This window comes from Sinocyclocheilus grahami, unplaced genomic scaffold, assembly GCF_001515645.1.
Source record: "Sinocyclocheilus grahami isolate Dianchi unplaced genomic scaffold, SAMN03320097.WGS_v1.1 scaffold31.1, whole genome shotgun sequence".
Classification (NCBI taxonomy): domain Eukaryota; kingdom Metazoa; phylum Chordata; class Actinopteri; order Cypriniformes; family Cyprinidae; genus Sinocyclocheilus; species Sinocyclocheilus grahami.
The window spans coordinates 4095479-4120052 of NW_015505210.1; the positions used below are offsets into that span (position 1 = coordinate 4095479).

Here is a 24574-nt window from a genome sequence, read left to right on the forward strand (position 1 = left end):
ACCAAACAAAGTAGTTTAGCTTTCACAACGAAGCACACAGCGTCTTCACGACATGGCAGCGACAACAACACTACAGCGAGAATAAAAGTTACGCCTTCTTTCTTTGTGTGAACATTTGGGCGGCGTTATGCAAATCTTCCCACATAGTGACGTAGACATGTGGGGGCGTGTTAGAACGAGCCGTTTTAGGTAGGCGTGGCTGACTCTTAACTTTTATAAAGAATATCTCTTTGGATTTGTGACTTTAGTCTTTGCAACTTTACAGATCTTCTTTATGCACCAAGAGCTTGTAACACTCCAAAGAAAAGGAAATTTGAAATCTCATCATATGACCCCTTTAAAAAAAAACTAATATATTAAAATGGTTTCAGTCTTGTTTGTTAAAGTTTAAAAGTTCATAAGAGGACGAGTGATCACTACGAACGAACGTGATATCTTTCACTATTCCCATCTTCGGTGAGGTCTCTCAGGCATTTGAACCGACTGAAACCTTTGAGACTTTTTGTGAGTACACTAGTACGAGCAACAGAGCACGATTATCTGTAATACAGCATATGTTTCATGACCATGTCTGTTGAGGAGTAGTTAAAATGTAATTCATCTTAGTAACAAGTTAGAGCAACACGTGGTAAGGTTACCATGTATTCTTTAAAGTCGGCATGAAACGGAAGTTTCTTTTCTTCTCTACTGTGACGTATATCCGAGTGAAACGGCATCTGAAATGAGAGGGCGGGACTTGATTCGTCCTTCGGGAATTGATTGGACGTTGGAAGCTGGGGCGTTACTAACAAAATGGAGGCAGATCTGAATGCCAGTTTGCAGTTAGTGGTGGGGGATTTCTCTCCACTGGATTCCCAAGCATGAATAAATGTTTTATTTATTAAGGATGACGACGACGACGATCAACGGCACAAAACATGCCTAAACAGCGCGCGGGGAGAGAGAGAGAGTCACTAGCTCCGCCCTTGCGCCATAGCTCGTGACCGCAAGAGAAGACGAGTCGTTTTGAGGGGGAGGGGAGGTTAACGTTTTTGATTAAAGATGAGGCACATGAATAAAAAAGAAATAATGAAGTGCACGGATAAATTATAATAAACACTGTATTCCATTAAAAAAATAAGAATTTTCAATTTTGATTTCATGGTGACCAGTGTTGGGAGTAACGCATTACAAAAGTAATAATATTACAGTAGTATATTACGTTTTGCTGTAACGCAGTAATATAACATATTACTAATAAAATTTGGGTAATATTATTACACGACAATCTCAGTAACGCATACAACAACATATTACTAACACCGCAAAACAGCACCAGAGAAAAAATTCCGCGGGTAAACTAGTTTGTCTATCTTCTGTTGCTGGAATCAGATGCTTGAGATGACTGCAGAGACGGATTCTACATTTGTGAGATGGACACACTACTGTTATTTTCAGTTGATCGGAGAAAAGGATAAGAAAGCTTAGCAATATGTGCGACACCAAACTCTCAACATGGAGAAATAGCAAATATTAAGGGAATAATTTAAGACAGATATATACCATCATCAGCCTATATTGAAGTAATTTTGTCTCTTGTTGTCTCAGAGAATATGCGCCGTTAATGCAGCGTTAGAAAGCTCCGTCAGTTTTTTCTTTCTCTATAGTGAGTTTACTGACGTTCACCGACATAACTCTTGCGCACAGTTTGCGCGGTGCTTGCTCGTGTTGCTTGACCCCTCCCCCATAATATCAATCGTTTATAGGCCACTAAATATGATTTTATAATTGTATGCTATATATAGACTTACCACATTACCCTCCTCTGGGTGTAGAATGAGCAGCAATAAACAACATTTTGGCATTTATAATACTTCTGTGGATATTTTGGTGAAAGTAACTCAAAAGTAGTGTTACGCATTACAATTCAGAGACAGTAATATTGTAATGTAACTAATTACTTTCAAAAGACAGTAACTAGTAATATATAATGTATTACATTTTGGAAGCAACTTGCCCAACACTGATGGTGACTTGAAAATACTTTAGTGTACCACCATGTAAACGCCATGTTATCAAAAATGTCGCGGTCATCACCTTTAATAATGCAATGTATTTTTTTATGAGGGTAATTAAACAGAAAATTGACAAGAGCAGAATCTAATGAAACGTAATTTATTCTAAGAAATGTACAGTGTAGAAAATACTTATCCAAAATAATTGGTCAGTCAGGAAAGAACTTGTAAACTTCACATAATGAAAGTTACAGGTGTCGTTTTGGATGCCATCTTCACTACTGAGGTAAAGTGAACCGTTTCAAAACAAACATGAGAACACATTTAAAAAAGACAAAAATTTACAAAACAAAAGAGCAAATAAATATGATTCACATTTAACCAACTACTTTCTTAACTAGTACAGGCAGAACAGATGACAGCAGAGATGTTGAAGGGTGGATTTCAAGAGATACAGATATGTTACCCAATACCCAGCAATAAGTGAAATAAAATAAAAAAAAAACATATGTACACAGCAAAACCAACACATTCCTGTAGTCCATTACAACTAAATAATTCCTTTACATAGGAGTAGGACAGTCCTTTGACAGACATGGATTTCAAGAGATACAGATCTGTTACCCAATACCCAGCAATAAGTGAAATAAAATAAAATAAAAAAAACATATGTACACAGCAAAACCAACACATTCCTGTAGTCCATTACAACTAAATAATTCCTTTACATAGGAGTAGGACAGTCCTTTGACAGACTGCTAAAGTGATACATCTTCACTTATTAGCAAAGACTGATGGTGGACAATGTCCATGTCGTCTCACAGCTGCTAGTATTTCCATATCCCTAGTTCATAAAATACATAAACAGTTCACATGTCCACAAAAATACTGAAATATTACTGTACGACATTTTGCACCATCACAGGTTTCTGAGAAAATTCTCAGTGTACCACAAAAATCACTGTAAAATCCTTCGTACAAGGTGTACAAATTTTTTCCACTTCAATGTGTGGACTCCACAAAATGGCACAAGTGAGGGCAAAAATTTGAACCTAGGATGTTGCCTTCATTTCACTTATGGTTGTAAACACCAACAATCAAAAAGTGGAATGCAGATATTTTAATCATGTTCAAACTTGGTACTGAAATTAATAATTACCATTCGGTTTTGCAAGTGGACATATTAAGGCTATATATAGTGTTGATGTTCGGATCAAGCTGTAAATCATGAAAAAGGATATTGAAGTATACAAACAAGTGTGGACAAAAAATAAATAAATAGAAGATCTCCGCATGTGAAGGGATTGGAGAATGTGCCACATTCTGGCATTATGAGGTAGATATTCTTGCTGCCATATTCTCACGAATTGTGGTTTCTTTTTAATGGTTTGTCGACAAGAGCCGAGTAAAATAGTAATTCAGACAGACCAAGAGGACACACACAAAAAAAACAAGCAGATATTCAAAGCAATTCATTTAGTGCAGGACAATAGTAGAAGCAATTAAAATGAACAAAGCAAGTCCATCCTTCCTTCCCCCAATAAAAAAACAAAACAAAAAAACTTTAAAACAAATATTAGAGTAATTCAAAGAACAGTGTGACAAACGCCATTAACCCCAAGTACTTCTTGCCTGGCTCCTGCCATTCAAAGCAATTCATTTAGTGCAGGACAATAGTAGAAGCAATTAAAATGAACAAAGCAAGTCCATCCTTCCTTCCCCCAATAAAAAAACAAAACAAAAAAACAAATATTAGAGTAATTCAAAGAACAGTGTGACAAACGCCATTAACCCCAAGTACTTCTTGCCTGGCTCCTGCATCTATACTGAAGATCACAGATGAATTTAAGTTAACCACAGTTCCAGTGACATTTCATGGCAAATTTTTCAATGAATATTCTATTGACAATACCCGTATTAAAACCACTACACCCTGAGGACACATTCAGTACACTGAATTAAAAGAGGAAGCACTCATGTAAAATATGAGCACATCCACATTTCTCCCATTTGATAAAAGAAGCAACAGTGGTACTTTTACAAGTCAGTTTTAAGGCTGATATATATTCTCTCATCTAATGCATTTTTAGTATTTCGACTCCAGCTGGTTGTCAATTGTGACAAAAATTCAATATACATTCCAATATGTAAAAAAAAAAAAGAAAATTTAAGATTGATGGCCAGTGTTGAATGATATCAGGTGACAACAATAAACCAGCCTTCAAAGAATCCCAAAAGCCGTGGATTTCTAGAAGACTGTGTAGATCTATTAAGAGGTGAAAGATGGCTACCTCAGTATCTGAAATCTGGTTCATTCTGTGCACACATAAACTAGCAGGACACATCAATAAGGAACAAGACAACAAGTGAAACGTTAGAATTTAGTCCCATACAAAGGAGCACACATCTAATTTATGCTCAAGGCCACTAATTCCAGTATGAAAGGCTATTCCTAGTGCATAAATAGAGCAGCCAAGTTCTCTGCCAAAGACAATCTTTAAATTGAAGCGGCATTAAAAGAATGCACCTCACCAGAAATCAAGTGGATACTGTGTTTTAGTTGAGATGAACATCCCCTCATTAAAACACAAAGTGTGGTGTTTCCTATTGGAGCAGAAGATTAATCTTTTATTCCTTAAGTTGAGTTACTACTACATCTAAAATATTTCACAGGACATTCAACAAGTACATGAAGGTAACCGAGTCTAGTTTGTCCACTGAGCTTGGAAAAAGCTCCAGTAGTCTCAGTACCTTCTTTACTACACCTGAGTTTAACTTTGAACCAGAACACAAACTGGTAAAATCACATCTTGCTATTCTCATGGACTGGAAAAAAAATTCAGTTTATTTACTTCCTAAGTAACAGCCCATGCAAAGGAGACTGGAGATGTTGTTCCTTTGTAGGGAATGAGGCCATAGAGACATTCCAGGCTGAGAAGAAAAGCTGTAGACCAGTATTATGGAACAATAAACAGGACTGAAGATTCACAGCTTTTCCTTGGTCAATGGTCCCACCTCTTGGTACTGCGAGTTGTTCCTTTCCCTCCTCACTGACAAGGAGTGCCTAGTCCAGACGAGGACGGGTTATCAGTGTCTCAAAAAAGTCTTCTAGGTGGGTAGTGGAGCATGTCTAAGGATCAGGACTTAAATTGATAAAATAACTTGCCTTTTTCAGCAAATGATCACATCAACAATCTTCCTAATTTTTGTTGTGGTCTCCATTTTCCTGTATATTTCAGGATGTAACAGTGTTGTAAAAGGTATTCATTTTCCTTGAGTTTCCAAAGAAATCCCACTTTTCATACTCCTTGTTTATTACCTGGGCCATTGGGAGATGCTGTACCCAACATCTGGTGCCTATCAGACAAGAAAAAGGATTACTAAAATTAGGAAAATTGATGTGAAAGCATTATACAGACAAATGTAGATGAATGTGTAAGTGGATCATTCTTCTGGTTCCAATTTAATTATATCATAAGATCTGAGAGATAAATGAGATCTCTTACCCAGTGCGAAGTAAGTGTTCTGCAACCACTGATCTTTGAGGAACCATCATCCCCTGGAACTGACCTGCAACATTTGGATGCCTGTACATAGCCATGCGAGTTTGGCCTGGAGAGAAAGGCAGGTGCTGGGGCCTCTGTAAAGCTTCCATCAAATGTGGATGAGGATGCTGTGGTGCAAAATGTCCACTGGGAAACTGCTGACCAGAATACGGCCCACTTGCCACCATATGGGGTGGAGGAGCACCACTCTGCTGCATGCTGGGATGCATGCCTCGAGGCCCATATGGGAAACTGGGGTGTGGCTGAACTGAAGTATGATGTCGGGCTGTAGCATTGTGGCTGTCCAGGTCCAAGATCTCCTTTGGGCTCTCAGACCGTTCAGAAGGCTCTTCAGTCCTTGCCTGCTTGGCAGGGATGCCATCCTCTCTGTTTTCCAATGCACTGCTATGGGACCCATCAGGTAAAGGACTAGGGGACATTAAACTCCCAACAGATCCATCCGAGCCATGTGGAGACACGCTATTGTCCTTGTGTCGGCCATTAAAACTTCCAACGGATGGTGATGGGTAAGAATTGGGCATCATTGGGTGCTGAGGGTGGTATGGAGGTCTAGGCCACTCTTCAGATGGATATCCAGGTCTGCCATGTCGGGAGTGCTGATAGAACTGCTGCTGATGGAACTGAGGATACATGCTGGATTGGCCTTGAGGATGCTGAGTGGCCATGCGATACTGGTATGGAACACCTTGCTGGTGATAAGCAGGATAGTGTGCAGGATTTTGGTGAGGGTTATTTCCCTGTGATGGTGGTCCCTGGTTTGGGTAAGGCTGGTGATTTGGCTGGTGTAATGCTCTACCCATCTGTGGGCCAAAGTGTTGATTATTAAACTCCCAACAGATCCATCCGAGCCATGTGGAGACACGCTATTGTCCTTGTGTCGGCCATTAAAACTTCCAACGGATGGTGATGGGTAAGAATTAGGCATCATTGGGTGCTGAGGGTGGTATGGAGGTCTAGGCCACTCTTCAGATGGATATCCAAGTCTGCCATGTCGGGAGTGCTGATAGAACTGCTGCTGATGGAACTGAGGATACATGCTGGATTGGCCTTGAGGATGCTGAGTGGCCATGCGATACTGGTATGGAACACCTTGCTGGTGATAAGCAGGATAGTGTGCAGGATTTTGGTGAGGGTTATTTCCCTGTGATGGTGGTCCCTGGTTTGGGTAAGGCTGGTGATTTGGCTGGTGTAATGCTCTACCCATCTGTGGGCCAAAGTGTTGATGTGCTGGCTCAGTTGCACCGTATTGGGTCACAGTGTTACTCTCTGGACCCTGAGTGTGTATTGGAGGAGCCTGATTGTGAAGGGGTGCTAGCTCCTGCCTTCCTAGTTGGGTTTGTGACTCTGGACTGAAGGACTGTGGTTTGTAAAGCCCACTGGCACAATAATTCCTCATGTCAGCATTGCTACTATCCTTGGAGGCTGTACTCCCACCTGACACTTTCCTGCTGGTAGGCTCACAAGGCCTTTGGTCTCCCTGATCAGCTGGAGAGGGTTGAGCAAGTGGATGCGATACAGGGTGGCTAGGAGGTAGAGAGCTGAGGGTAGCAGGCTGATGAACACCAGGCTGACCCCCCTGAGGTGGAATCTGTGGCATTCCATGAAGAGGTCCTGCCTGTGGCTCTCTGACTGGTCCATTGTGTGGTATTTGCTGTGAGCTGTTCTGTGGATACTGATGAGATGCATTTTGTGGCATCTGTTGAGAAAGATTCTGCAGAATATGTGAAGGAACATTCTGAGACTGTCGTTGAGAATCATTCTGAATAAATTGTGGTGGAACATGTTTATGGATTTGTTGAGAGGTATACTGGGGAATTTCATCTGGGGTTTTAATAGGCACTGGCTGAGGACCATTTAGGGGTAATGAAGAGTCATTCACAGATTTTTGCTGTGGGCGACCTGGCAGGGTTTGAGAATTTGGGTGGTCACTGTTGTGGATTTTCTCTAGATTTGACGGTTTATGTTTCTCTTCATTCTGACTGGGACCTTCTGTGCTTGGATTGGACACTGATGCCGGAGCTGTTCCTAGAGGTGGTTGCTCAGATTTTTCTGTTGGATTAGCATGAGAACGTATGTCAGCTTCAGTCAAGGCATTTTCTCCAGTTGACCGTTTATCACCAGATTTTGGACTTGAACCTGTCAGGATATACAATGGTGGTAAAATGTGCTTAAATCATGCAAGTGCAAACTCCCAATATCATTTTAATTAGAAAACAAACATGGCAAAAAATACCACTCTTACCTTTGGGGGATATGCGAGTGTGTTGGATGTCTGTAGCACCATCTCTAGAAGGCCTGATGAGCTGGTTTTCAGGAGAAGACAAAGCAGCAGAAGCTAAAGCATTACCACCGCATTGTGGAGTGGGCTGAAAGTTCTCAACAGGATGAGACGATGAGGCCGAGAGCTGCTGGAGGGCAATCATCTCTGGACTATCAAGCATGGAAGCCAAATGTGGCCTTAATAGCTGAGGAGCCCCTGGTTGTCTTTGGCCAATGGGACTTTGGGAGCTGACAGAGGGCATTCTATATTGACCATTTGTCACTGCATAACCAGTACTGTGTGGAGGACGGATCATGTTGTTATTGTATTGATGCTGGCTAGTTGCACTCTGTTCTTGCATCAAAGGTCCACCAGGTGTCTGCTGCCCCTGATTGTTCATGGGTGGCCATATCCTGGGCACATTCATGCTATGGGGGCCATAAGGAGGGTAGGAACTATGCATTGGGACACCTGGCCTGGGATACCGGTTCCCCACAGGCTGCATGGACTGCCCTTCTGGATGTTGCCATGAAGGGTACATGTTACCTTCAGGTGGAGGGGCACAGAGGCCTCCAGGCTGAAGGGCCATTGGCCTTGGGCCAAGAGAAGGACCATGAGTAGGACCAGGATAAGAATGTTGCCGATGTGGATGTTGTAGTGGTTGACCATCAAGTCCAATTGGGTATCTAGGACCAAGATGTGGACCATTTATGTGGGAACCCTGATTAAAATAAATAAATAAAGAAAACCATTTTAAACAACCTTCAAGAGGTGAGGAAAATATTGTCCTCACAAAGTGATCAAAACTAATGCTGCTGGTGAAGATCACTACATGCCTGCATGTTGTAGTGATGTATATGCTGAGTTCCATGATCCACCTGTGGCCTGGACATGAGGGGTCTCTGTCCAGGATATGGATACTGGGGGTCAATCATCATTCGTTGAGCATACATTCCTGGTCCCAAAGGACCTGCAGGTTGTTGAAACTATAGGCAAAAAAGAGCACATCTCTTATGTAGTACTGGCAATAATAAGTGCTCCAGAAGCACTTTTATGATAAGTCAAAACTGTTGTTTCAGCTGTCAACAATAAACAAATTTTATTGTGTAGAGAGTGTAGTCTAACCTGTTGAACAGGATGTAACATGCCAGACTGTTGCTGTCCTGGGTAGATGTTATGAGGATGTGGGAGACCATTGATGTAGCGTGGGGGAGGGTGTTGTAAAGTAGATTTGGGTTTGTCTTGTTGCTGATTATTTCCCTTTCCACTATTGGATGTTTTATGTTTTTGAACTTGCTCAGTGGCTCTGATCAAGCTCTCAGGACCAGACTGTTTGTGACTTTTGCTCTTTTTCTTATCCTTGCGGTCCCGGTCCTCACTGCTCACGTGAAACTCCTCATCCGTGTCGCCATCCTCAGCAGGGAAGTGCTTCAGTAGGGCCCGGCTAAAGCAGCGTTCCAAGGACTCAGCCATTATTGTGTATTCTGCGGAGATACAGACAGGTAAACACAAGCGCACACACACATACAATCTCATCTCCCATTGCACAGCAAGCACACCAACCAGGTCACAGAACCACAGTTGACCTCTGACCCCGCCACCCCCAGGGGAGTGCATTCTGATGGATGGATGACTCCAGGGAGGGGAGCTGCGGGGCAGGAATGTCTCTGTGGCACTGCAGGACCTGGTGCACTGGAGGACAGCTCAATCACTCTCTATTAATCAATGTCAGAGCCTTTCCACATACTTCCACCACTTGTATGAAATGCTTTGCTCATCAATTTTTAAACACTGCTACACATTCATACATTTTGTTGAGTAGATTATTTTTAAACCATTTCACTTCTGCTTAACTTTGCAACAAGTTAAATCATATTTACCACTCTCTTCTCCATTGTATTCCCGACAGTTCTCAAACATAAGCTTTACATCAGCCACAAACTCATCCTTAGCAATGTACACACCATCATTCAGATTTCTCTCAATGGTGGACAGGTCCATTGGAGTCTGATGAAACATTTTAAATATCTTATTGAATGATTCTTAACAAGTTCAAACAAATGTCTTTATAACAGCTTGTATGCCTACCTGTATGATTTCATGGTAGTTGGGGGCATAAGACTCATCAACAGGCTCCATGAAAGGCCAGGCATCTTTGTGAGCTTTGAGGGCCTCCAACACTGAAGCGAAAAAAATGTTACATTATTTCAGTGGAACTTCTATATTTACTGTAGGTATTGAATGAGGAAACAAACACGGTGGTTTGATCACAACACAAAAACTGTTGTCCAAACGTACCTTTGTAGAGAGCAGTGTAATCATCATCTATATCATAACTACAATACAGAAAGAGAAGTGAGTAATGAATAGCAACCAACCACACCAAACTACACATAAAAACTTACACATTAATTAACAAGCAAAATTAACATCCAATGTGTGTTAGGAGACTATTAGCAAAATGTAAAGCTAATACGGAGTTTGAGAGTTAAAACAAAGTCCTTACAGCTCTTTGGTGCGACGTGCTCGGCGACTAGGTGAGTAAGTCTCCAGATTCAGCAGCTCAGGGGGAAGTTCTTTTCCTTGAGAGAGCAACCAGGCCTTCTCCTCTCGCTGCTTCCTTCTACGTGCACGCTCTGAACAATATACAAAAACATCAGTGAATGACAGAATAATAAAGAACTTTACACTTTTTATTACCATTAATAGTGCAATTGTTACCTGCCCACTTCTGCCTAGGCCAGGGTAATAAAGTTTGCAAACAAAATCAAGTAGTAATAAGAGCAATTCCTCAGGCAGCTTTAGAAGGCACATTTGATCAAAGGGCACAGGCAAGATAAAGGAGAGAAGTGCTTTATGTGCTGACATTAAAAGCCCTGACTGACACACCCTGCTGGGAGGATTAAAAGAGCTCGAGGAAGAAACCACTGGAGAGAACTGCAGGCCCGATCTTCATCCATAATACATTAATGTGGATAGGCCCATCAGCAGCAGCACAATCAAGAGTTAATTAACCCACTGACAGGGGATATCAGAGCTGTATGATTCTCATGAGGAGTGAGGCTGGTCATTTTCCCTAGCACAGCTCTTTATATGATTAAAGCAGCCTTGGGTTAAAAGCATGCTGACTTCAAAACCGCCATGTTTAGACAAGACCACAGAATGTGCTCTAGGATCAGTGTGTGTTTGATCATGCTTCTGGGGAAACTTTGGTCGCTAGTCACCTGAACTGTGACTCACCCTCAACAGCTTTGACTCGCTCCTGTTCCTCTCGCTCCCGTTCTTCCTGAAGCAGTTTTTCTTCTTCTTTCCGTTGTTCAGCGAGCAGGACTTGCCTTTCCAGGTCCTCCTCCCTCTGCTTGTCCTCCTCAGTTGTGGCTCGTGTCTGCTTCACACAAATTCATCAATTAAACCATAGCTTACGTCACATACATAAACAAGAAAGTGCTGACATGTTTAAAAAAAGCCCACCCCAATCTCTTTACTGCCATTTTGTTCAGTGTGGTGATGACCGTTGTGTTCCTTGAGCGGATTCAGAACCTTCTGCTTGATCTCTTTCTCCTGGGGAAGAATAATCTTGTCAGTTACACACACATGTGAGTGTCAGGTAGGTCACTTGGGGGGATATCAACCCCTCCTGAATATGCCCTTTGTTTTAACCAAGAGGTTAAAGGAAGGGTAAAGAGTGTAATCACAGAACCAAACAGCCCACGGCGACAAAGGCCCATCTTCCCCCCATCTCAGTATAGTCAGGATCTTCAGCTTTGTGCATTACCCTACAACACTTAATCCCATGCTAGAAGATGGAGTGTCTGTGGTATCACCACTTAAAGAGGTCAAAAAACCTGCAGCACTGCAGGACGTCAATCACCATGCTCCAGCTCGCTTCAAGGTGAGAGCTTGCCACATGACGACGGCTAGATGGATTAGCTCTGACAGGTCTGCGAGACTGTGCTTGTGTGCATGTGTGAGAGAGAGTGGGTGGATGGGTTTGATTTGAAGAGGCAGTTGTCCATGCTAAAAACCATTGCATCAAGGTTGCGAAATAAAATATCTGGTTCTTAATATGTACATGTGTGGAAAATGTGAAGTTGCATAATGCTGGAAGCACTGAAGCAAGATGTACATTTTACAGTGAGGGTATGTAATGGTAATTGCTGGAAGCATGGTAGCTATGGCAACCAGACACTCTAATAGGTCTTGATTAGCCACGGAAATGACATGTCAACACCACTGCAAAATGTGCATACCAACATGCATCCGATGTAGACAGTTTCTCACTGGTAAGATAAGAGAAAGTTCAGGTATCTCGTTAATCTATTATCTATGTGCATATGAAAATTTAAATAGCTTGAAATAAAATTGAGTATCATATTGCTCTAAACTTTATTATTAGTATTATTAATCTGCTGCACTATGTAGATACTCAATGCCTCTGAAAATATTCTGGAGCAGTTGCAATTGTCCATAAAGACAATGGACCCTGCATGGCAACTTAATCTTGAGCCAGTGTACAGTATAGTGGTTAATTACTATGATTTTAAAAACATTTCATTTTGAATTGAAATGATCATTTAAAAAAAATTGTAGGGTTGAAAATGATAAAAGACTCCAGTTTTCCTGTCCCAAACCTATCTTCGGTAGCAAAAGGGGCATTTGGAATTCCTGAAGGCACAAAAGTGCTGATTGTGATCATTGTGTATACATCGGGGGTCTGCTAATTGTCACACCTTTGGCATGGTGGGGAAATCTGTAATTTGCTGACTGGTCAGTTTGAATGTCTCATATTTGGTTTTTAGTCACATTGTCAAGATTGTAACTGTTGCTCTGTCTCTTTTCTTTGCGGTCTCTTTTCTTGGCTGGCGATCTCTCTTTCTTTACTGGGGCCCTTTTCTTGGGGCTCTGCTCTCCCTCCCTCCATCTTTATCTCTCTCTCTCAGGTAACATTTTACATACATGCTGGGTATAATTAACGGTTTATGTTTTACCATCCTTCATCTAGTTTGTAGCTAATTCAAGTGTGACCATAATAAAATACTGTCATTAAACCAGTTTAATTATAAATGATCTGCTAACTAGTCTCAATTCAACATTAACATTAAAGTGTATTGCAGTACAATATAGTCACAAAACAGCAACACTCTACCACATAATTGGCTATGCTAACTGTACTTATTTCCGTCGTTGTTATAAGATGTAGTGGGTGGTAATAGACAAGAAATGTACAGTTTTATACCATTGTACTGTTATCGTTTCTTTAGTCCTTCGGCAATCCTACAGCCTGAACCACTGTAGGGAAACCACCCTTACAAAATATTAATAAAAAAAAGTAGTTAAAAAGAATTATTCATACAAATATTTTTTAAATTACACAAGTTTAATCAAATTCTTCTCAAGGGACTTCTCAAAGAAACATTTAAACATCCTACTGACATAGCTTAACTGCATATGCCACCATAGAGATGGAGCCTATATCCCCATTTGACTCATAACATGATTCATGATTACATTGCATGAGGTTCAATCAGACAGAGTGAAAAGTCTCACCTTGTGTTCAGTCATGTTACTGATCTCAGGCAGGAAGTTTTGAGTGATAATACGGTACAGGTGCCGGTCCTGAGGAGAGATTTTGTCCTTCATACTTTCAGCCAGATTGACCCACTGCTCCTCTGTGTCACACACCAGAGACCAGGCTCCACGCTCACGCTCTGACAACACATTACACAAATATCACCTCATTAACGGATTCAGAAATTATCAATATCAAGGATTATTTATGTTCAGAGAGCAGTTAAAAACCTTCAAAGAAGGGGTGAGTGATCTGTCGATTTTATATCGTGATCGATCTCGAAGACGTCGATGATCTACTTTTCAAGCGAACCGTAGAGATCGTGATCTTTTATGTCCTCATAATAATGTTAAAGGGATAGTTCACCCAAAAATTAAAATTAGCCCATGATTTACTCACCCCCAAGCCATCCTAGGTGTATATGACTTTCTTTTTTCAGACTAAACCAATCGGAGTTATATAAAAAATTGTCCTGGCTCTTCCAAGCTTTATAATGGCAGTGGGCGGGTGTTTCTGTTCAACAGTCCAAAAAAGCGCATCCATCCATAATAAAAAAAAATGTCCCACACGGCTCCGGGGGGTGAATAAAGGTCTCCTGTGGCGAATCAATGCGTTTTTGTAAGAAAAATATCTATATTTAAAACTTTATAAACCGTAATCTCTAGCTTCCGCTAATTGTTGTATGTGCGTTCATTCCGGCCGGATGACGTAGGACGTATGCGTAGCGCATGCGCCGGTGAGAAGTGACGAACGCGGAAGCAGAGAGGAGAGAACAAAAAACACCGGTCACGAATTAGAAGTACAAAACAAGCATTTGTAAAGAAAAATGCCAGAGGATTTCGATATAAGCTAAGAGGAGACTGGTTTTCCTTTGCTAAAGTAAGGAAACTTTGCTTCTTTTGCTCCTGTAAACAAACGTTGGTTTTCGCGAGACTATCATATTCTCACCGGCGCATGCGCTATGCATAAGTCCTACGTCATCCGCCCGGAATGGCTTCCGTGTACAACAGTTAGCACAAACTACAGAAATTGGGTAAAACGTTTTAAATATGTATAAGTTTCTTACAAGAACGCGTCGATTCGCTACAGGAGGTCTTTATTTATATAAGTCTTTATATAAGTCCCGAATATGATTATGAGCTAGACAAATTCAAGCGGTCGATTTTACATTGCTTTCATATGCCATTTTTAACTACCACATTCCTATTCACGATCATTCTGGTAGCACGTGAAGGCAGCATCAGTGAAAACAGACAGCCAATGGTAGCTTTAGCCAAGAAGCTCTTTCAGAAAGGCAATTTGGAAAACAAACGCGTGATACTTACTTCTTCTAGATGGCGTAACGTTAGCTGGATCACGAACAGTTGGCACTGCTCCATCATTCAGGAGCAACTTTTGTGCAAAACCTGCTTTATACTGACCCTCATTCACAAAGCAGTCCGGTGTAAAATGATTCGCGCAGACATAAATTAATTTCTGTAGAGTTGAGGGAGCATTTTCTTCGAAAACAAAATTAATCCACCTCGTCTTCAGTGGCTCAGATTTCGGGAGTAAATGGAGAGAGCTATGTGGATTAATACATCCAGCAACCGAACACCTAAAACGCTTGGGAGATATTCTCGTCAGTGCAGCAATGGCGGACTGTGTACAACTCACTGTGAACTCGCTCAGGGCAGTTCTACGTTAAAACAGCAGTGTCTGTCAACATTCGTGGGCGGGGCCTGTGGCTAATGTGACGTCACATTAGCACCAATGCTAAAAATAGGCCACTGGGAGACACTGCTTATTATTTATGGGGATTAAAAAAAATAAAAAAAAGGAGTGGGTGGATTTTTATCATTATAGGGTGGTTGTGTGTACATACTGCCAACACACATTTATGTCCAAACACCTTGCAAAAGTGAATTTTGCATAATAGGTCCCCTTTAAGTGAACAAACAGTTGGGAAAGAAATCGGATGCATGTCAGTATATTAGATCTGTGCATTCGGTCTTAAAGAGACAGCAGCCTAATAAACCTACTGCTGTCTGTATCATTAATGTTAATCAAACAACAAAAGACAGAGAAAATCACTCACTGCTCTTGAATGAATCACTTTATAACTTTAATAAGAAGCAATGTATTTTTGATTCATACAGTGATGCAGAGTTTAACTCAGGCTTTAATGTCCATTTTGGTTGTTTAATGCAATACTGTGTTTTAAATTGTTCAAACAGGTAAGTCATAGGCTTGTTCCACTCTTGATATTCTAAATAGCACATCTCAAAATTGGGAAGATCGCGATTCAGATCGTGGATTGTGATTTTGTGTGACAAGATCGTGATATGACATTTTGGGAAGGTCGCCCACCCCTACTCCAAAGTACACAAAAATGACAAATTGAATAAGAATTTTATAAGAAAAAACCCAAAACATCCTTATAATAATTTGTCAAATGTTACTAAATCTGTTTAGCTTCCAACCAGTAGCTTGAGCTTTCATCTCTTAGAAATCTCTGTGTAGGCAAGCTACAACTTCTGGCATGATTACTAGCATTTAATTTCAACTTGTGTCATGAAAGTTCCACATTTCATGCTTTTGCTGAAAGAGCATTTCATGCACATTGCAGCAGACATGCATTACAGCTGCCCTGGGTGCTTTAAGCCACTTGCGATGCAGAATAATAATGAAGAAAAAATGGTTAACTCTACATTTTTAGGCCTACAACAAACAGCAGCGATACTAAAATACTAACAATAATAAAAGCAGCAATACTTGTTTACAGTGACTCACCTATTGCAGGCTTGGGCTCCTCAACACTTTCATCCTCTTCCTTCACAGAGTCTTCCCCCTCCTCCTCCCTAAAACAAACAAGAATAGACGCTTATCTTTCTAATTAATTCAACTTCAAAGCCAAGTAGTAAGTAGTAAATCTTTATACTAAAGTATTTTATACAATGCATTTAAAGGATGTTTAGGTCTTACATGGCCAGTCTATCTTCAGACTTCTTTGGTGGCCTCCCTCTTCTTTTCTTTTCAGTCACTTTGTCGTAACTCTCACTGTGAAAATGGTTTCTCGGTGAAGGTTACTTTTACAACTTTTAACATACATATACTAACAAATATAAATGCCATTGTTTCTTGTAGGCTCTTGTGAAAGCACCTCTCCATACCTGTATTGGGGAGACATTGCTTCGACTGGCTCCTCTTTGAATAGCCGCGTACCATAAAAGTACCAATAGAGGGCCCCGTTCCCATCCTGGCCCAGAGGCTCAACACGTAAACTGTCTGCATCCAGGCCCTGTAAAACCCAGGATTTCTTTTAGACAAAATGCATTTTAATCACTTCTGTTATGGTGAGTATTAAACAAACAAATGCAAAACCTGTATCTGTTTTTGTGCTATGACAAGGTTGCTACCTTGAGCCGGTCAAAGACATCAGCAGCATCAAGACGATAGTCACAGAGTCTGTGCAAGAGTTCCACCTGTGTGCGGGGTGGCAGCTCTTCAAATGGGTGCTCCTTCAGTGGATTGGCCTTCCCTTCTTCCAGTTCCCAGCGGTAATTGATAATGTCTTCCAGGTAACTGCTAAAGGACTGAATCCTAAAAAATAATAATAATAATAAATAAAAAAGATTACAATACATCTTTATATATAGAATTGACTAGTCATGTCATAAACTAAACATTAATTTACAAAGTTTCCATCTAAATTGTGAATTTCATTTATGCAAAAAATCACAACAAATCTGCAAAAAGAAATGTCAAAAAGAAAAAAAAACATCGCTTCTGGGGGAAAAGAGATGGAAGTAGTGGTCACTGTGGCTCTTCTAGTCATTTCTAGGAGTTTACAGTGTGCAGACAAAATGCCCTGACAAAGTTTAAGTTTGCTAATAGGCAACAAGACATTTGCTGGCCTGATGTCTGGGAGTGACAGCATGTCAACATACACTGAACAAAATTATAAACACAACACTTTTGTTTTTGCCCTGGAAAGCAATCATAGACGGTCATCTCAGTGAATTATTCTGTGAAATGACTTAAGGCAGTCACATGACTTTTTGGATGCCCATCTAGGAATTTCCATTGCAGTTTATGTAAGTCTTCTACACGAATGAAGTTTTGGGAAAATTTTATTCACATCTTTGTTGTTTCCATGCAGCATTTAAATTTGATATTCCAAAATTTGCCCAATATGTATGAAAGGCCAACTTATAATCAACTAACATTTAAAAAAATGTTTTGAAAGCAACACGAGCTATCTACTTAGCAGCGGCCTTCCACCTTGATTTTAAAGGGTTAGTTCACCCAAAAATGAAAATTATGTCATTAATTACTCACCCTCATGTAATTTCAAACCCGTAAGACCTTCGTTCATCTTCGGAACACAAATTAAGATATTTTTGATGGAACCCTGCATAGACAGCAACGCAACAGAAATGATCCCAAGTCCAGAAACGTAGCAAGGAGATCTGTAAAATAATCCATGTGACATCAGTGGTTCATCCACAATTATACGAAGCTACAAGAATACTTTTTGTGTGCAAAAGAAAAAAAAAAACGACTTTATTCAACATTTCTTCTCCTCTGCATCACCCTGGTGCCATTTTGGAGAATATCCGCTGGACGTAAACAGCGTATGCTGTTCTGTGTCAGCTGCGTCACATGAATACGCTGTTTCCATTCAGATCAAATCTAAACAACGTAGGAAACAGATCCGGCGTGACGCACCTTCCTACGTTTCTGGACTTGGGAACATTTCAGTTGCGTTGCTGTCTATGGAGGGTCAGACAACTCTCAGATTCCATCAAAAATATCTTAATATGTGTTTCCGAAGATGAACGAATGTCTTACAGGTTTGAAACGACATGAGGGTGAATAATTAATGACACAATTTTAATTTTAAGTTATGATAATTCACTAATAAATTATTCATATGATTTAAGTTATATTACTATGTGTTTTTGTGATGACATGGGCTAAAAAAATTTAATTAATTAAAAAAAAGGTTAGTTCCGGGTGGGGTCAAGTCGATCAACCCAAAACCCAGTTCCTGGTACTAATGCGTAGGGCAAGGGTGATCCTTAGGACAACAAGAGAGAAGGTAGAGAGCAAAAAAGGAGAGAAAGAATAGGCTTATCTTGAGAAAGTAGAATGATCTCTCTCACAGCTGCAGGCCCCCTGCCATTCCATCTTTCTCTGCCTCTCTCTCATCCGTAACACTCCCTCCCCCATTTTGCTGGGGTGTTTAGCACATGTAGAATGAAAAGGGCACTTCTGTGAAAGGCCAGTGAGTGCCCCGCGGCCTCCCCTTGGATGCCAGTTGCTGTCGAATCCAATAAAACCCAGCGTCCTGTTAACGGCCTGCCTGAGTATGCGAAAGGGATCATTCTTGTCTACCCAGTCATCGACCTGACTTCTTTTTGCTGCTGATGAGGCACCACTATGGAAGGGAGCTCCCTTTAGGGGCCAGTCATTCATCACAGCACTGACTCACACAATAACTCACATTTTTTACTAGGATGGGGCCCATGGCCCCTTGACCTACTACTGCTGCAGGTAACCTAGCTGCATGACTACAGCGCTACTACAGGCAACTGGTCACATGCAGATGGAGATGGATTCTGAGTCAACATACAGGATGTGGGTTGGGCAATAACATGCGCAAGATCTTTCAAGAACACAGAGGAGGGTTGCTAAACCAGCCAAAAATGTACAGTACTCTCAATAAAGGAATATTTCAGGTTCAGAACAAGTTAAGCTCAAAAATATTTGTTGCATAATACTAATTACTTACAAAAAACAAAAAATGTCTAATCCCTTGATTTCTTTAGAGATTAAAGAGCAGGTCATATGGTATTTTAAAGTGTCCTAATATTGTGTTGAGTCCCCTACAACAGGTTTTTGTTACATGCTAAACCGTACTTTTATTTTGACAGGTTGCCACAAAGTTTCTGTGTGTATACAGTATGATGATGCTAGTTTTCTCAAATGAAACGGTAAAATTCTGGTGAAGTGACTCTCACAGCAGCTCTGGAGATTAAATTTTTGTGTTCATGCCGTTATATAGTGAGATGCTCACCGCGAGCATCACGCGTTTCAGTATTTGTGTAGTAAAAAAAAATGCGTTTCCGCCATTCATACATACAGAGGCAAGCGAAACATGCAGGATTCATATTTAAACCGTCTTTTTGCATTTTAATATTCACAGACACTAGTTCATATCGCGATTCGAATTAAGTGGCAGTGGGTACTTTTGATTTATTCGTCCAAAATTGACGAATTCCGTGACATTCCGTGCTATAGAGTAAATTACGTTTTTATGAATGGACTCCATGATCCCGTCCGTGTTTTCGCAGAAACCATATGGCCCTAGAAATGTAACCACACTTCAGAACATTTCGGCTTCCCCTGTGAATGAGTTGCAGGGGTGACCTCACGTCACAGGGTTTCTCTTTCTCTCTCTGTAGCGTATGCGCCCAGATGCGTTCTCAGGTACCGAAATTTGCCACTGATTGATTTAACATGATTCGGTACTCCGTAGTACTGACGCAATTCGGTCGGTACCCTTAAAAGTACTGAGTTCGGTACCCAACCCTAATTATGCCACAAGTTTTTTTAATTATTTTTTTTAAACATTTAATGTACTGGTAAAAAATGTATAGCCTGAATGCACTAAGTCGCTTTGGATAAAAGCGTCTGCTAAATGCATAAATTATTATTATATTTTTTATCATTTCATTTTTGTCATTTGTTTTGATGTCACAATTTTTTATTGAAATTATTCTCGTCCTGCATTATTTTTTTCATTTTCATTAATCTGTTTTACTCAGATGTACGTCACAATACTAGGGATGCACCGATATGAAAATTTTGGCCGATACCGATAACCGATTATTCTTTATTTTTGAAAGCCGATAACCGATATGTTGGCCGATAAATCTATATCCAAATTGTTATATACTTTTTGAGAGCCTGATTACAAAAAAGGTAAGATGATCACCGGTAAACTGAAGCGCTCTTTTTAACTTAACCAAACGCATTCTATATGAGATAAATCAGATATACATCAAATAAACACAATATTACAATGTACAATTGCACAAAAGGCTGCAAACGAACAGCGCGCATCTGAAGTGTCTCTGAAGGAAATAATGCATTATTTATCGGCTTTAAGATATCGGCCAAATTTTCTTATCAGGCCGATACCGATAACAGAAAAAATGAGCCGATATGGGCCGATACCGATATGGTGGCCGATATATCGTGCATCCCTACACAATACGGAAGAAAAGAACTGATGCTACTTCAGTTACACTGTGACTAATTCTGTTAATGGGAACAGGAAATACTGATGGTGATGCACTTACGTGATGTCGCTGCGCTGGTAACATCCTTTCAGCAGGGAGCAAAGGAGGTTTGAGAGGAAGTCTTGGTCATGTTTCAGTAGTGCTTGCTCAAGTTCCTATCAAACAGAAAACAGCAGGCAGGGGAGGTTAGGCATTATAGCAGGGTTGAGTTTAACTAGCAGCTGCCTTTACGAACTTATGAAATGACGTCAGCTTTAACAGCCTAGCCTGACATTTTTATACCACTCTTTCACTGATGAGAAAATGTTGTGGCTAACTAAAGCCACATAGCGTGAGGCACTCACAGTAGTAGTGTAGATTTATGAATTTCATATGGAAGCTTGACATTTTCAGAGAAACAATGTAATGTAACCTCCTATTACAAAACTCTTACTAAAGCTAAAAGTAAGGGGATGCAATAACATCATGTTTGACTACCTTCTAAGGTTGTCATTATGCATTATGACTGAAACCAGAGAAAAACAAATTGCTGTTACAAGGAACTGCCTGTAGAGTGATGACACTCAACTAGGGCTGTGCGATTTGGGGGAAAATATCAAATTGCGATCTTTTTTGACAGATGTTGCGATTGCGATTTGATTTGCGATTTTAAATTTGCAAAGTCAAGCAAACCCAATAATGTGCAGCACAGTATGGGTATAATTACCCTGCTGAAAAAAAACAATAGAAACCATCACAGAAATTCTTATAGTTTCCATTAAACCATTAGAAACTTCCTTTTTGTTTTGGGCATTATTCCAATAGGAATTACTGTTGTTCTATTGGATGCCATCTACCAGATTACATCCCACCAATAGAATCCATCAAATAGACACCATTATAGTTTACATTAGGCAAGGCAAGCAGAATCACACCAAGATTCCTGACTTGATTTTTAGTTGTTAGACCCCTAGAGTCAAGGTATGCATTCACCTTGAGAACTTCATCTTTGTTTCCAAATGCAATGACTTCGGTTTTTTCTTTGTTTAACTGAAGAAAGTTCTCGCACATCCAACTGTTAATTTCATCAATGCATTGGCAGAGGGAGTCAATGGGGCTGTAGTCATTTGGAGATAAGGCTAGGTAAATCTGGGTATCATCTGCATAGCTGTGATAGGCGATTTGGTTCTTTCTCATTATTTGACTTAGTGGGAGCATATACAGGCTAAACAAGAGCGGTGCAAGAATTGAGCCTTGTGGGACTCTGCATGTCATGGACGTCCACTTAGACTTATGCTCTCCTATACTCACATAATAACCTCTCCCTTCTAAGTATGACCTGAACCATTTAATTACCATGCCAGAAAGCCCGACCAAGTTTTCCAGTCTCTCTAGTAGTATGTTATGATCGACAGTATCAAACGCAGCACTGAGATCTAGTAGTACCAGCACTGATATTTTGCCAGATTCAGAATTTAAGCGAATATCATTTATTATCTTAATGAGTGCTGTCTCTGTGCTGTGATGCGGTCGGAAACCAGATTGAAAATTGTCCAGGTATCCATTTGAGTTTAAGTATTTGTTCAGCTGATTAAAGACTACCTTTTCAATAATCTTTCCTATAAAAGGAAGATTTGATATTGGTCTATAGTTGCTCAATATGGTGTTATCAAGATTTCTCTTTTTCAGAAGGGGTTTAACAACTGCAGTTTTCAGGGAGTTTGGAAAAGTCCCAGAAAGAAGTGAGGCATTCACCACTTCTAAGAGATCTGCTTCCAAACAGTTAAGCACAAACATTAAAACCAATACAATTCCCATTATAAGTCTGAAATCCATAAAATGTTTTATTGTGTTTTGGGAGGGGTTCTATTGTTTTTTTCTTTCAGCAGGCAAGATTATAATGGTATAACTACTTTTACAGAATTAACTTAATTACTGAATTTCACAGAAAATATTTGTTTATTTTTTATAAATAAAGAACTATTTCTTAAGTCAATTATTAAAGTATTACATATGTTACATAGGCTGATTTATTCATTTTAAGTATTTGGGATTTTAAGAACAAGTGGAAAATGTGCTGAATGTTTAATTTCATCCAAGTGAAATTAGCAAAGCAGTTAGACTGAATTTACATTCGTTTTAAACGCAGAGCCAGGCGCGAGCGAGTATGAGAAGCATTCACAGACATAGGCTGTGTGTGCACTCTTCTGAATTGGGAATAGCCAACATGCATTATAAACTTACTTAAAATTAATCTGTTGGGGAGATAAAATGTGTAAAATAAATTCACGTACTAACAAACACATCTAAGAATGTATCTTTTATTCTCCAGTACTGAAAACAGAACCGATAAGGGAGCTCTTGATATGCACTGTGACGCAGCTCTTGCAAATGACCTTTTTTGTTCGTCGCCTCATTTCGAAGCTTAAGTTGCATACGTTTGACGATCTGACCCAGTAGAAGCCATAATCCCACTCTGTCTCTCTCCCATCCCGCTTTTGTTTTTGTTTTTAATGGTGGGCGTTTACGCAGTTGGCTAGAGCAGTGCTGATTGGGGAGAACGGAGGTGCGCTCACTCTTGCCCAGGGCAAGTAAGACTGCAACTCAGAAACAAAACCTCTAATTCTTGCAATGTTTTTGAGATGATAGTATGCTGATTTAGTTACAGCTTTGACATGACTACTGAAACTAAGGTCTGTCTCCAGAATCACACCAAGATTCCTGACTTGATTTTTAGTTGTTAGACCCCTAGAGTCAAGGTATGCATTCACCTTGAGAACTTCATCTTTGTTTCCAAATGCAATGACTTCGGTTTTTTCTTTGTTTAACTGAAGAAAGTTCTCGCACATCCAACTGTTAATTTCATCAATGCATTGGCAGAGGGAGTCAATGGGGCTGTAGTCATTTGGAGATAAGGCTAGGTAAATCTGGGTATCATCTGCATAGCTGTGATAGGCGATTTGGTTCTTTCTCATTATTTGACTTAGTGGGAGCATATACAGGCTAAACAAGAGCGGTGCAAGAATTGAGCCTTGTGGGACTCCGCATGTCATGGACGTCCACTTAGACTTATGCTCTCCTATACTCACATAATAACCTCTCCCTTCTAAGTATGAGCTGAACCATTTAATTACCATGCCAGAAAGCCCAACCAAGTTTTCCAGTCTCTCTAGTAGTATGTTATGATCGACAGTATCAAACGCAGCACTGAGATCTAGTAGTACCAGCACTGATATTTTGCCAGATTCAGAATTTAAGCGAATATCATTTATTATCTTAATGAGTGCTGTCTCTGTGCTGTGATGCGGTCGGAAACCAGATTGAAAATTGTCCAGGTATCCATTTGAGTTTAAGTATTTGTTCAGCTGATTAAAGACTACCTTTTCAATAATCTTTCCTATAAAAGGAAGATTTGATATTGGTCTATAGTTGCTCAATATGGTGTTATCAAGATTTCTCTTTTTCAGAAGGGGTTTAACAACTGCAGTTTTCAGGGAGTTTGGAAAAGTCCCAGAAAGAAGTGAGGCATTCACCACTTCTAAGAGATCTGCTTCCAAACAGTTAAGCACAAACATTAAAACCAATACAATTCCCATTATAAGTCTGAAATCCATAAAATGTTTTATTGTGTTTTGGGAGGGGTTCTATTGTTTTTTTCTTTCAGCAGGCAAGATTATAATGGTATAACTACTTTTACAGAATTAACTTAATTACTGAATTTCACAGAAAATATTTGTTTATTTTTTATAAATAAAGAACTATTTCTTAAGTCAATTATTAAAGTATTACATATGTTACATTGGCTGATTTATTCATTTTAAGTATGTGGGACTTTAAGAACAAGTGGAAAATGTGCTGAATGTTTAATTTCATCCAAGTGAAATTAGCAAAGCAGTTAGACTGAATTTACATTCGTT

The 24574-nt window shown here is 40.0% G+C and overlaps 1 protein-coding gene across 2 annotated transcripts in view; it reads right to left on the reverse strand.

The window, feature by feature from the left end:
* Positions 1-3654: 3654 nt before the first annotated feature.
* LOC107575242 (cat eye syndrome critical region protein 2-like) overlaps positions 3655-24574 on the reverse strand; it is a 43694-nt gene continuing 22774 nt past the window's right edge. Inside the window, exons 2-19 of one of the 2 annotated variants that reach the window (XM_016261665.1) lie at positions 20739-20833; positions 16788-16971; positions 16542-16669; positions 16354-16428; positions 16162-16229; positions 13368-13528; positions 11292-11381; positions 11061-11205; positions 10327-10456; positions 10119-10156; positions 9909-10000; positions 9701-9827; positions 8946-9304; positions 8657-8806; positions 7803-8541; positions 6765-7696; positions 5501-6360; positions 3655-5351 (exon numbers count right to left, since the gene is read on the reverse strand). In XM_016261665.1, coding sequence (XP_016117151.1) covers positions 5294-5351; positions 5501-6360; positions 6765-7696; positions 7803-8541; positions 8657-8806; positions 8946-9304; positions 9701-9827; positions 9909-10000; positions 10119-10156; positions 10327-10456; positions 11061-11205; positions 11292-11381; positions 13368-13528; positions 16162-16229; positions 16354-16428; positions 16542-16669; positions 16788-16971; positions 20739-20833 — 4431 coding nt within the window. In that variant the 3' untranslated portion in view covers positions 3655-5293. Of the gene's footprint in view, positions 5352-5500; positions 6361-6764; positions 7697-7802; positions 8542-8656; positions 8807-8945; positions 9305-9700; positions 9828-9908; positions 10001-10118; positions 10157-10326; positions 10457-11060; positions 11209-11291; positions 11382-13367; positions 13529-16161; positions 16230-16353; positions 16429-16541; positions 16670-16787; positions 16972-20738; positions 20834-24574 lie in introns of both variants that reach the window. The other variant, XM_016261658.1, reaches the window with a different exon arrangement.